Here is a 12796-nt window from a genome sequence, read left to right as displayed (position 1 = left end):
AAGCAGCATGCGATATAAAGGGTATAGGGTAGAAAGCCCAAGAACAAAACTATTCACAGACATTATAGGAAAAAGTGATAAAGTCATCTCTGTGAGGGAAGCTACTGTTAGCTGATCTTTCTTAGCAGTGGGAGAAAAATTAGTTCTCCATTGCTGGGACAACAAATATTAAATGCTTCATGCCTCCTGAATAGGTAAGCAAAACTCTCAGGGGCAGAGGGAAATTTTTGTGCTGCTGAGTGTTATGTGCATGGGGATCTGCAGTGGCCTTCTGCAGTTTCTGAAGGAAAGTAGTATGAATTGGAAACAAATACAGAAAAACAATGTGAGGCTGGAAATGGGAATCATAAAAAGTGATGGCAAATGAATGAAAAGAAATTTTACCCAAGGAGAAATTATTTCCTTAAGATCCAAATCCCCTGGCATTGCTGGCAAGTACTGCCTCTAGAACTCTACAGTTCTAGAGACAGAGAAAAGAGCTTCTGTCAGCTGTAGCTATTTTGAATCAACTTATGGAGTGCTTGCCAGCACCAGCGTAACAGATCTTTGTGATACAAATACTTACACACAGGTAAAAGAGGGGCAAAAGCTAGGCCCTAGATATACGCTATATGTCTAAAGCACAGGAAAATAAAATAAATTCTAGAAATGCTATCAATTCATTTCATTATCATCCAAGATCAAATTAAATCATAGCTTTGGGAACCATTCTTAGGGAATAGCGGAAATCATGAAAATCTTCTCCAAAAAGAGATATGTGAAGGTAAAGAGCATTCAGATAAAGTGTTTATTTTATCATGTATATTGATCATACAGAACATACAAAGCTGCTTCCTCATTAAACAGCTTGAGAGTATTTTGAGGGTATTTTGAAAATTCAGGGAAGAAAGGAAGAAAGAAACAACAGAAAAAATGAATTGCATTGGCATATGCCTTGAAGATAAACTTGAGCAATTATCTGGGAAATTATGTGGTATTAAGGGACTTAAGAGCCATTAATTGCTCCTTCTAAGTCTTTGATTTGTTTTGGTCAAATATATCTGGATTCAGAGGTATGATTAGCATCCTTTTCTGGTAAATTGATCTATCAAGGATCCTTTTGCTCATAGCGATGAAGCTATACATTTTGTGAATCTCACAAGCAATGATCTCCCATCTTTTCACTCATAATTATTTCTAGTCTCTTTCTTGTTACAATGTCCTGTCTCATATAAAATAGAGTGCTAACAAGGGAAGGTCAGGCTTGAAATGACTCTATTCTTGCCAGTAGATGAGCTGGCTTATTTTTTGTCCTTTTGATCATATTATCATTTTAGATAAATATGCACAAATCCAGCAGTTTTCCTGACTACTCTCTGATTTAAAAGTTTTTAACTGCATTATGGTAATGCTGACGAAGCAAGTAATGGGTAAATCACTATGTTTTTTTAAGAATGACATACCTTGTGAGAAATTATCTAACTAATGAAGCAGAGCTACAAACATCTCCTGTACTTTCCATATCTGATTTCTACTTTTATGTAGCACTGTTGAGTTATAGGAACTTGCACTGCTGCACTTTGGTAGGAAAACTTTAGCTGGGAAAAAAATACAGCATTTGCAGTTCAGCTTGCTTTAACTGCTTTGTCTATTTATTAAAAGGGGGTGGTTTTGTTACAATAATTCTATTCCAAATGAGGAAAACAGTAAGTTAGTATTCATTTTTTCCTGAGACTTCAAAATATTTAATGGAAAAAAGTAAAATGGAGTTTATATAATCAAAAATTTGTCCAATTATAGGCAGAGAGAATCACTGCCTCCATAATGGCTATTCCTAATATCACTGAATTGGGAATGTTTTGTTTCAGATTCTGTAATTTCTCTCATTTACACGTGTCTTCCTTTGTGGGTTCCCTTCTCAATATAACAGCTCTGGTAATGCTTATGAAGCAATACCTGAAGCATAGGGATCCTCCAACACTTTCCAGGTTATGAGTTTGGATGCATTTTTTATAGTCAGGCCTCTCAATAACTGGTGGATCTGGAGGTTTTATGGAAAATAGACCAGCTATGAGGTAAAAGTTAATAGCTGCACATGTAAGGGAAGAGTTAGTGTAGAAAAGCACAGATGGCTGTATGCCTGGGCCTGTGTTGGAAGTGAAAAAGGAGATTTCTTGGGAGCTGGAAGGTGTTTAGTGTCATGTGTAAGATCTCTGCAGTGATACTAATAAAACTTACATGTTATATTGCAGTAAGGTTCACGTTTTGGGATCTGGGTGTCACTTGAAATTCATTATCTTAGCATTTTTTCATTCTGCGAATTTGATTAATATGGATGCATGTGGAAAAAGTTCCACATTATGGTGTTGACTCTGGCTGAATGCCAGGCACCCACCAAAGCTGCTTATCACTCTCCTCCTCAGCTGAGCATGAGAGAAAAAAATAGAACAAACTTCCCATGGGTGGGGTAAGGATAAGCAGAGATCACTCGCCAGTTACTTTCTTGGGCAAAACGGACTCAGCTTGGGGAAACTGGTGTATATTATTACCAAGCAAATCAGGGTAGGATAATGAGAAATAAACCCAAATCTTTAAAACACTTTCTTCCACCACTCCCTTTTTCCTTGACTCAACTTTGCTTTCAATTTTTTCTCCCTCTTCCCCCGCAGTGGTGCAGGGGAACATGGAATGGGTGTTGTGATTATTTCATCACATCTCTGCTGCTCCTTCCCCCTCAGGGAGAGGACTCCTCATGCTCTTCTCCTGCTTGATCTTGGTGTTTCTCTGAATTTTCCAGTATGACTTTTTCTCACACTTTGCAGTTCTTCATGAGCTCTAGCATGGGTCTCTTCCATTCAGTGCAGTCCTTCAGGGACAGAGAGCTCTAGTGTGGGTCCTCAGAGGGGTAGCAAGTCCTGCAGGAAAACTTACTCCAACATAGACTCCTCTCTCCATGGGACCACAGGTTCTGCCAGGAGCCTGCTCCCATGGAGTCACAGCCTCCTTCAAGCATCTACTTGATCAAGTGGGGCTCCTCTGTGGGCTGCACGTGGAACTCTACTCCACCATGGGCCTCCATGGGCTCCAGAGGGACAGCCTGAGTGACCAGGGTCTTCACTGGGATCTGAAAGGGAATTTCTGCTCTGGTGCCTGGAACACCTCCTTCTCCTCCTTCACTGACCCTTGTGTGTGCAAAGATAACATATATTAGCACTCTTTTGGTGCAATTACCATTGTACAGCAACTTTCCCCCCTTCTTTACTCTGTTATCCAACAGATCCTATCACTATTGCTGGTGGACTTGGCCAATGCCAGCAGCAGATCCATCTTGGAGCTGGCTGGCATTGGCCTTTTTGAACATGGGGGAAGCTTGTGACAGCTTCTCACAAAGCCACCCTGGAGAACTCATGCTACTAAAACCTGCCCATGCGAACTCAATAAACATGTACAGCAATTCATGTTGCTTGGAGAAGGTTGTTCTTAAGTATGATAAAGGCTACCTATTTTACAAAAGAGTTTGTATTTTTGTTTTATCTCCTCTGCAAACAGGATATTATCTACAGTGTTTATTCTCTGATGACACCCAAAGATATGCAGATTGCTGAGACCTTTGGATTTCTCAAGGTCAAATCAAACTGAAGGCAACTGTTCCTCATCCAGCTTAGCCGAGCCAAGTTGCTTGCTTTGGCACTGCTACCGTATCCTAAAAAAGCAGATTTTTCTTGCTTGTGGGCAGGTGGTTAGAATACCATATAGAGCTCATTTTTGACTGTCAAGATTGAAATTATTTCTCAGCCAAGGATAGCTATAAGTACATCTGTTAGCTATTAAATTGTGGAGAAAAAAAAAGTTGCAAAGGTTCAAAATGTACCTCATATGTAAGAAAAAAGTAAATCAGAATTTCAGACCATCTTCTGTAAAAATGTCAAAAAAGATAAATGCAATTCCATTATGTTCTGAACAAGAAAATTACTGCAACTCCTGTAGACCCTTTCTTAAGCCAGTGAGACTTCAACTACAGTTTGAGCAACCGCAGAGTAGGCAATTATTACTAATGTGTCACATACTTCATTAAAACATGAAATTATTTTTTTTCTCACATCAGTATGGTTTTTAACAGATTTTTGGATTCTGTATATCAAAATCTGTCTTTGGTTGCAGTATTGCTTAAGTAAACCATTTAATTGAGAAGACTAAGAGGTGTTAAATATTTTTTATTTTTTATTGCAAGATAGTAAATTTAAGAAAGTGAAAGACTATTAGTAGAGGCTTTATGAAGTTTAAGAGATTGTTCAGTAATTATAACTCATGCTAATGAACTAGATAAGAAATTAACAAATACTTAAGTTAATTACTACTTACAGAAACTTTTCTCTTAAGAATTTATTCAAATATCTTCTAAATTTAATTAAAAACTTCATGTGTTAGAGCTAACAGAGGTCATGGTTACAGTCAGTCAGAGAAATGAGTCTAAGGATGCTCAACTAAGAAAGAAAAATAGAAGTTTGCATTGCTTTCAAAGTGTTATTTTATTGACTGCAATTCCTCTGTAGCCTCTCACAAGGAACTGATGTAAAATTCCCAGTGAGCTAATAGTGCTTTTGATATTTGCCTTGAGGATTTTTAGTCATGCAGCCATTGTTGAAGAGTGCTAGAAGCATTCCAAAATATTTTTTCACTTCAAATTGTATTTATTTTTCACAAAACTATTGATCATTACACTTTAAACTGTTATTCATTTACATTAATCTAAAGCCCCAAATGTGATAGCAGTAGTCCCTGCAAGGCTATCCTTAAGAAAAAGTGTGAAGCCAACTTGTTTCAAAAATGATGTTTGGCCTTGTAGGATTGCACAAAAAGATGGACAACAGTTTTATTTGAGCATGCCCAGCTAAAATGTTTAACTAGTGAAATAAATAAATGGTAGTTTGTACATTTAGATCAGGAGCCATATTGCCATTTTAGCACACGTAATGGTCTTTTCCTTGCAATTTAGGTCAGAGATTAAAATTTCTGCGGGATTCATGGAAGAGAGGGCTAATGGCTAATTTTGACTATGAATCAATTCTCTTCTTAGGAAAGAAAATCAAGTTTGTGGGTTTTTATTTTAAAATATATATACACAGTCTTTGCAAGAGAGATTAAAAATAACCTACCATTGTGAATCTAACATGTCTTTCTAAAGCCTGTAATCTGGTTTGTTTGCAGGAATACTTTACTGTTGGGGAGTAACTCAACAATGAAATTATTTAAAAGTTATAACCAATATCAAGAAACTGTAACATGAGCCTTTGCTGTGGTTTGTTATTAATGCATGCAGTGGAAATCTCAAATAAAACTTTGCTTTCAAAATCCAGAGTGTTCCACAGGACAATATTTGCAATAGTATTGCTAGAGAGGATACAAAGTCCCCAGATAACTGCCCTATACAAATACTACAGTAACATTTTGAAGGAATTGTTTTAGGGAAATAGATTTTCTTGCTTCTCTTCTGTTCACAGGTATGTGGGCACTTATATTTTACAATATATAATTTTTTTTTCTATTGAGCCTACATGTGGGAAAAATCTGATGATTTATATAATGCATACATGGATGGTTCTACAGTTAACTGCTGAGTTTAAGGGTTTTATCCGAGAAGTATCATTCCTATCTGCTAAAGTAGACAATTAGAGCTGCTGCTTTTGTTTCTTTTACATTTCTTTTTTTCTCCCCTATTCCCTTAATATATATATTAACATTGTAAATTTTAATTCTATTTCCTGTAAGTAAAAACTGCTTCAATACAATAATCTGCTTTCTTTTTCCATATGAGAGTTTGGTATATAATTCCTCTTTAATCACTACAAGAAACTTTATTTTTCCATAATTGTAGAAAAATATTCTGATTTATGATGCTTATTTCAGGAGTAGAAAAAAAGTAAGTATTTACCATGTTTTAGAAATAATAAAAAGAACCAATTATAATTTCTGCACTCTGTAATCTTTTTCTTTTTGCCTTAGCCCTTAAAGAACACATTGGGCACCTATGTTAAACCCTTAAATTTTCACAGGGTCTCTGAAAACGTTTGCAAGACCTATCCATACAGACCATTTTTTTCCCTCCAATTTTGTTTCTAAGTATTTATTGCAAAACTTTTTTTCCCCTTCCTCTTAGTGATTTCCCAATCATAATAAAGGAGGAGATTATTTGGGGATAAGAGATTGTGTCTGGTCTGAAATTGAGTCACTGACTGGCCTTTGCAATATTATTTTCCTGACATTTATGAGGTAAACATGCCAGCAGAATTAACTTTCGAATCCTTTCACCCTTCTGAGTGAAATTCAGTCTTATTCATGAAGTCTGTAAGGGTACAAAACTTTATCACAATATACTCTTGTGTATTCAGGAGGATGAATAAAGAGAAAATTAAACATTTTTGAGCTATTGTTTGCCTTTATCACTGATGGAAGAGACCCATTTAATAATTTTCAGAAGTGTCTAATCAAACAGCAGAATTAATGGACAACTCTCAGCATATACTTTAAAAAAATTTACTATTAAATATGATACTATATAAAATAAATGATACTGTATAAAGGAAACTACCAGTGAGATGAAGCATTATGAATTCTCAAAACATAAATAATTTTATTGTCCAAACCGTATCCCATAATTCTTACCAAAAAAAAAAAAAAAAAAAAGAAAGGGAAGGGAAAGGATTTGCATAGTAATAAATTGCATAATTAAATCTTTAGCATAATTGAATTATTGAATTATTATAGCATACTCTTTGTGTTTAGGAAATCATATATTTACCAACTAGGACAGTTTAACATTTTTGTTTTGAATGGTTTAGAAATTTAGTCTTGAATAATGGCATTGAATATGTCTTGAATATGGCACTGTTCTAGAAAATTGAAAAACAGTCTTTTTCTTTTCTGCAAATAGGCTATTATTTTTTCAGCTTGCAATGAAAGTGCATGTAGAATTCTATTAGAATATAGTACTGGAATGCTCATCCTTTTAGCTGCCAAAAAATAGCTGTTTGAAAAAGGATTAGTCAGATTTTGTGACTTGCAAATAAAGTAATTATTGTTTTTATTTGACTAATATAGTCAACATTAATAAAATTCACATTTGAAGATTCCTTATTCATCTAATATTTCACGGCCTCCAGGTTATTGATTAGCAATTGATTAGCTTGTCTTTTTAACATACTTACCCTCCTCCCCAACCAAAACAAACCTCCCTAAACCAAATTTTTTTCATTTTGACTTGTGAATATCCCTGATTACTACTGTTGCACAGTTCAGCTGAATCTCCTGGTGAAGATGGTTTTCTCTCTCCAGCTGATTTTTTCTTTTTTTAGTTTTAGAGTGTGCTTCTTCTGCCTTCTGCTCTGAGGGCATATCTTCCAGACAGTGAAAAGCGATGAGCAGCTGGAGACAACAAGCTAGATCAAAATTCTGTTTCTGTCTATGGACAGACTTGTTTATTCAAAACTAAATAAGAGGTATCACTATTCATAGTCCCATCTGTAAATGCTTCATCCTGGTAATAATTCAGTGTGCATGACAATTGCTGTCTGGGGTTAAAGCACGACAACTTCTCTGCATGAATGATTGCAGAATAACAGGTCCCATCTGAAAGAAAGCAGAAGTGTGTGGTAGAAGCAGACTGGCATTATGAAAATGACAGCTACTTGGGGAGCTAAATACAGGAATTTTACATACTCTGCACCTCAGCTTTAGTACTAATCTGTAGTTTGTCATTTTGTAATACTGGGACATGCTGCAGCAGTATGATTTTCTGTAGAGGATGGCATCAATGTCATTTTTCTTCATCACTTGGCCTTTTCTTAAAGGTTTTTAAGTTTATCCTGTTTAGCTTGTTGCAGCTGAACAAATTCTACCCCCAGGACAGAATACTTGCAGGAATCTATGCTCTGAATCTGAGTTCAGATACAGCAGTATTTTTTGATTAAGAAAAACAGTCTTAAAAAGTATCTTTACGTGACTGCAACATATGTATGTTCACTGGTATTTACCTGAGATAAAATCTGATGGTTCAAAATTGTGTTACTACAGAAGTGGAGTTAATAATCTGTTGGTTATATTTAACTGAAAAGTCTCTTCTTCCTTTCTTGTGTTGTGATTTCTGACAAAACAATGTAGTAAACAGGCCCTGATAGTACAACCAGATCATACAAAATTTCTATATATTTTGACTTGAGTAACACTTCTGAAGTCCAAAGGATTTCAGTGCAGGTAGTTTTGTGCAGGTAGTTTTTGTTTGTTCAGTGCTGAGTTGTATGCAAGGTCAAATTCTAAAACAGGAAATATGTGAATTTTCCTAACAAAACATTGTTGGGTTGGGGGATTTTTGTTTGTGTTTTGGTTTTGGGGTTTTTTGTTTGTTTGTTTGTTTTAAAAATCTTTTTAACTTACCATTTTTTCCAATTCTGCTTAGAACCATTGGATACAAAAAGAAGTATGTGAAAGTTCCACATGGTCATATTTGGGTGGAAGGGGATCACCATGGGCACAGCTTTGACAGCAACGCTTTTGGTCCTGTAAGTCGATTCTGTGTATGTCTCTCTTTGCAACTGAAAAACTGCATATGTGAAACACAGCGAGTATGAACTGTGACTGTAGTTTTATTATTTTTGTTAGAATTATTTAACTTTATAAAATATCTTGGTCAGTGGAAATTGAGATTATTTTCTTAGCTATTATAAAAAGAATAAAGTCTTCTTTCAGTTCCCCACTGAAGGAGATGTGGTAGAGATTTTAAATTTGGAGGGATATATTGGAATTATAGCCAGAGGGTGAGCCAGCTCCCTGTAGCTGACAGATGCTCCCTGAGGACATTTTGCCAGCTGATACAATTTGGAATGATTCCCTCCTGGGAGCTTTGTCTTGCTTTAGTGCCAGTGCAGGGATAAAGAAGTGGGAAACTGTAACAGTGCTTAACAAGTGTTAACTGGTATATTGTTCAGTGGACAATAGTAGAGATATTTCAAAACTGTTCCCAAGGTAAATATTTAAACTTTCATTGCATATTGAATGAAAAGAAAATGTAACCTGTAAAATCTGTTTCTTGATGGGTAAAAGTGTGCATCTTTTCATCAGGAGGACAGTTTCTCTGAATTATAGTTTGGATTTGGTTTTGGCTTTGTTACACTTTGTATAGATTCCTGTTCTTGTTTTAACTTCATCTAGCAGGCAGGAAATAGTTGCATAAACTGTTTATCCTGCTGTGGAAATACAAACTCTTTTAGACCTCTTCCACATGCAGGATTTTTCTCTGTTTTTAAGAGACAATATTCCTCTAATATTATTTAAAACCCCACTGTTTGTCACAGGGAAGTTGTCAGGATTGGATTTTTTCTTATGCATTTCATGCCTATTTCATCCCACTGACTAATTGAATTAATGACCTTATGAGTTTGTTTGGCTTCTTGAAGTTTAGTCTAGTTATTAAATTGAAATAATTTGTTCTAGGAAATCATACAAAATATGCCTACTGTCTGATTTGGTGTATGTAATGGTGATGACTTCTTTTAGTTTGTCCCCTTTTTTTTTTTTTACTTGTATACCTTGCTGGTTTTCATTATTATTTTCTTTCTACTATCTTCTAAGATTTCTAACATCTAGTTTTGGAGGTTCTTTCCTGCAGAATTAATTGTCTATCCTGTGCAGGTATCTCTTTCCTCCCTTTAGTAAGCTTTTCTCTGTCACTCTCTGTTCCCAACATAAATCTTAGTCATAAAGCCACTAATCTTCTTTTCACGTACAAATATACTGCCAGTGTAGTCTCTGAGCATAGAAAGCCTTTAGCAGTTGGACATTGGTTTCAGATTTACAGCAGCTCACAGAGAATTTCATGCAAGGTAAAATCCTCAAGGTAGGCACCATGCAGCTTTCATGCAAGATAGAATGTTAGGTAAATATAAATGCCCTCAGATTTTTGCTCAATTCACTGATGTTTATAAATATTAGTAAATCCCCTTCACTAGGCTTTGACCTCACATTAATCATCAATTGTTAGCTAACATCAGATAGTATGTCACTCTTCTTACAGCAATGGCACTTTTAAGAGCTAGCAGGACAGGTTTTGACAGTGAATTCCTTATCTTTCTGCAGGAAGAATGACCTTTGTATTGCTTTGATGAACACATTATGTGCAATTCAGCTGTAAATAGGTATTTTCCTCTCAAATTAAATTAGAATAGCAATTGCTGAATGCAAGCAGAAGGGGCAGAAGAGATCAGAGGGTTTGAAACTGGCTTTAGAATAATAAAATATAGAATTTTTTTGTCTGTAGAAGAAAATGGAACGTGCATTTAGAAGGACACGCTGCACTCCAGGTTCTTTTCATCCTACAGATGTAAGACTTTAGGTTACTGGGACATTTTCTACTGCTCTTCTGTACTCTGGAGATTATTTGCACGTGATTTAAAATATTAAAATCACTCTTTCAAGCCATTCAGAAGGTATGTACTTTTTGGAAAAAAATTCTCATAAGACCACAGCAGTGGTAAGGAGCAGACATGGTCAGACATGGAAATGGTCTTCTCACTTTGTTAGGATATAAGTCACTTAAGACATTAGTTAAACATTATGTGTGTCACAATTCTGACTTTCAAAATGATGTTTTCTTTGATCAAAAGATGCAGTAGAAATAGTGGGCAGTTTAAGTGGACTGTGTTGAAGGCTACCATTTCTTCTATTTTCATGTGATTGTATAGTAGAAAGACATTTATAGTGCAGATAGACTCACTAATGTTTTGTAGATGAACTTAATGAGTTACATAGGGCATAAGAGGAAATTATGGAAAAACACATTGAGAACAGATGTTAGAATATTTTTTTCTCTTGGAGAATAACAATATGTGTAATGGCCTAGGTTGACAAAGCAAAAACTCTGATACCAATCAAGTTCTAAGTTAGATGCACCTTTGGAGAGATGAATTTCTAAACTGTAAAAATTGACCTGATTAAATTGTGTTTATTTAGTTCATAAAAATGTTATAAAATACATAATATATTGTTATTGAATGGTTTAGTAGGACTAAAATTGGATTTTTAAAGAATAGATACATATTTTCCTGAAGTATGTAAATAAAATGAAAATGTTTAAACTAAGATTTGTAAAGGTTTACTATTTCCTTTCTGCTTAATTGTGTCTTTGAATGAAATTAATATCTTAACTGATATTACAAAAATAACGGGGTATCTATGGTTAGTGCTGAATTAGAAATGCTATTAACTTTTTTTATGATAAAAAGTTAAATATTAATTACTTTTCCTTAATATGGGACTAAATGAATTCATGGCTATTGTACATTTTCTTTTAAAAAAATGCTTTGTGTAATAGTGAATGGCAGGTGACACATAATGCCATTGCTTTGATACTGATGTGTTTCAGGTGTGGAAATCTGCCAGCCATTCATAACAGTGAAAATAGTTGTTTTGAATAGAAGTCAATAAACATCTAGAGAACTTGCATATTTTTACTATTGTTTAGGGGTAAAAAATTTACATATTGCTCGATTTTTTTTCAGTTACCTGGACTAGGATAGAGATTTCTGTTAAATTGACTGTTGCTGTTTCTAAATTTTGAGTGAAGTCAAGCTTGTCTAATATTTGGTGAGCATTCCTTATTTGGCATACTACAGAAAAGTGATAATAAATACCTTCTATAATTAAGATACCGCATTTTGAAGTTTCTTCCTTTTTTTGAGTTCTGTTAATTTTCCTATTTGATGGACATTTTTACTATGGGTTGTAGTTCAACAGCATAGGAAATATAAAAGTAATGTTCTTGGCAATGCTTCTCCTTTCTTAGATCAGAAATTCAGGAGATATTATAAAGAATTGATGAAGTATTAGACTTTTCTGCTGCTTTAAATTTCTTAAAGATTTTAAAGGGTTAAGTTTATGCCTCATCATTGTCTTTGCTTGCATAGTCAGGATAATCTCAGCATAATAGCAACGTGACAATTTGTATTCTGTGTCCAATATTCTGGCTAAATCAAGGGAAAATTCATTATAAACTGCACTTGGTTTAGATTAAATATTTAGAGCTGGCATGTAGAGATGGTTATCCAACCAATATGTGAGGGTATCTAAGAAACAGTTATTAATAAATGCATGGAATAACTGATATATTCCCGGTTGTATACGTGTGTGTTGAGATGCTGTCTTATAATTTTAAAAAGTAAAACAGGCAGATTTTATCTTATAAGGCTCTTGTTTATACATTTATATATTTCCAAATGGCTCCAAGCTGGGGTTATGAAAGAGCTTTATAAAATTACTGCTTGCTATCAATGGCAGTCTTTCAGCTGTCATGTAAAAGACCTGAACAAAAGCTCATTAAAGTCAATGAGAGATTTCTATTGGCTTTAATGGCTTTGGATAAAGATCTTTATGAGTTAAGCTTCAAAATCCAGTATAGAGCAAAAAACCTATTATCCTCCTTACCTTCCTGGGAAACTTCTGACACAGGTAGCTTGAATTCCCTGTCAAAACTGTCTCTTTTGGTCCATCCAGGTCCGTATCCTTGCCCTGTTCCTCAAAATATATCTATCTTTAATATGTTTATTTTCAAATCTAAATCTTGTTGAACTTGAGCCTAGATTTTTTGTTTGACAAACTTTTACTTTCATAAGCTTCAAATGAGACTAAATTGCTTTTAGTCAGCATCACTGTATAGGCCGATATTTATGATTGCCTATTCTGTACTGTAAATTCATGGGATAAAATACTTGAACAACATTTCTATCTGTTTAACTACATTTTCATTTAACAGAAAAAACCTGGGAGTGTG

At 34.8% G+C, this 12796-nt stretch overlaps 1 protein-coding gene across 3 annotated transcripts in view; it reads left to right on the top strand.

Moving 5' to 3' along the window:
• The window catches only part of IMMP2L (inner mitochondrial membrane peptidase subunit 2), a 432115-nt gene that overhangs the window by 322684 nt on the left and 96635 nt on the right, over positions 1–12796 (top strand). For all 3 annotated transcript variants that reach the window (XM_083859972.1, XM_083859973.1, XM_083859974.1), the window contains exon 5: positions 8432–8534. In XM_083859972.1, the coding sequence (XP_083716098.1) occupies positions 8432–8534 (103 nt within the window). The remainder of the gene's footprint in view (positions 1–8431; positions 8535–12796) is intronic.

The sequence above is a fragment of the Zosterops lateralis genome, assembly GCF_965231275.1.
Source record: "Zosterops lateralis genome assembly, chromosome: 4".
Classification (NCBI taxonomy): Eukaryota; Metazoa; Chordata; class Aves; order Passeriformes; family Zosteropidae; genus Zosterops; species Zosterops lateralis.
The sequence above is the reverse complement of the archived record's forward strand: the minus strand, read 5'-3'. Positions and strand labels throughout refer to the sequence as shown.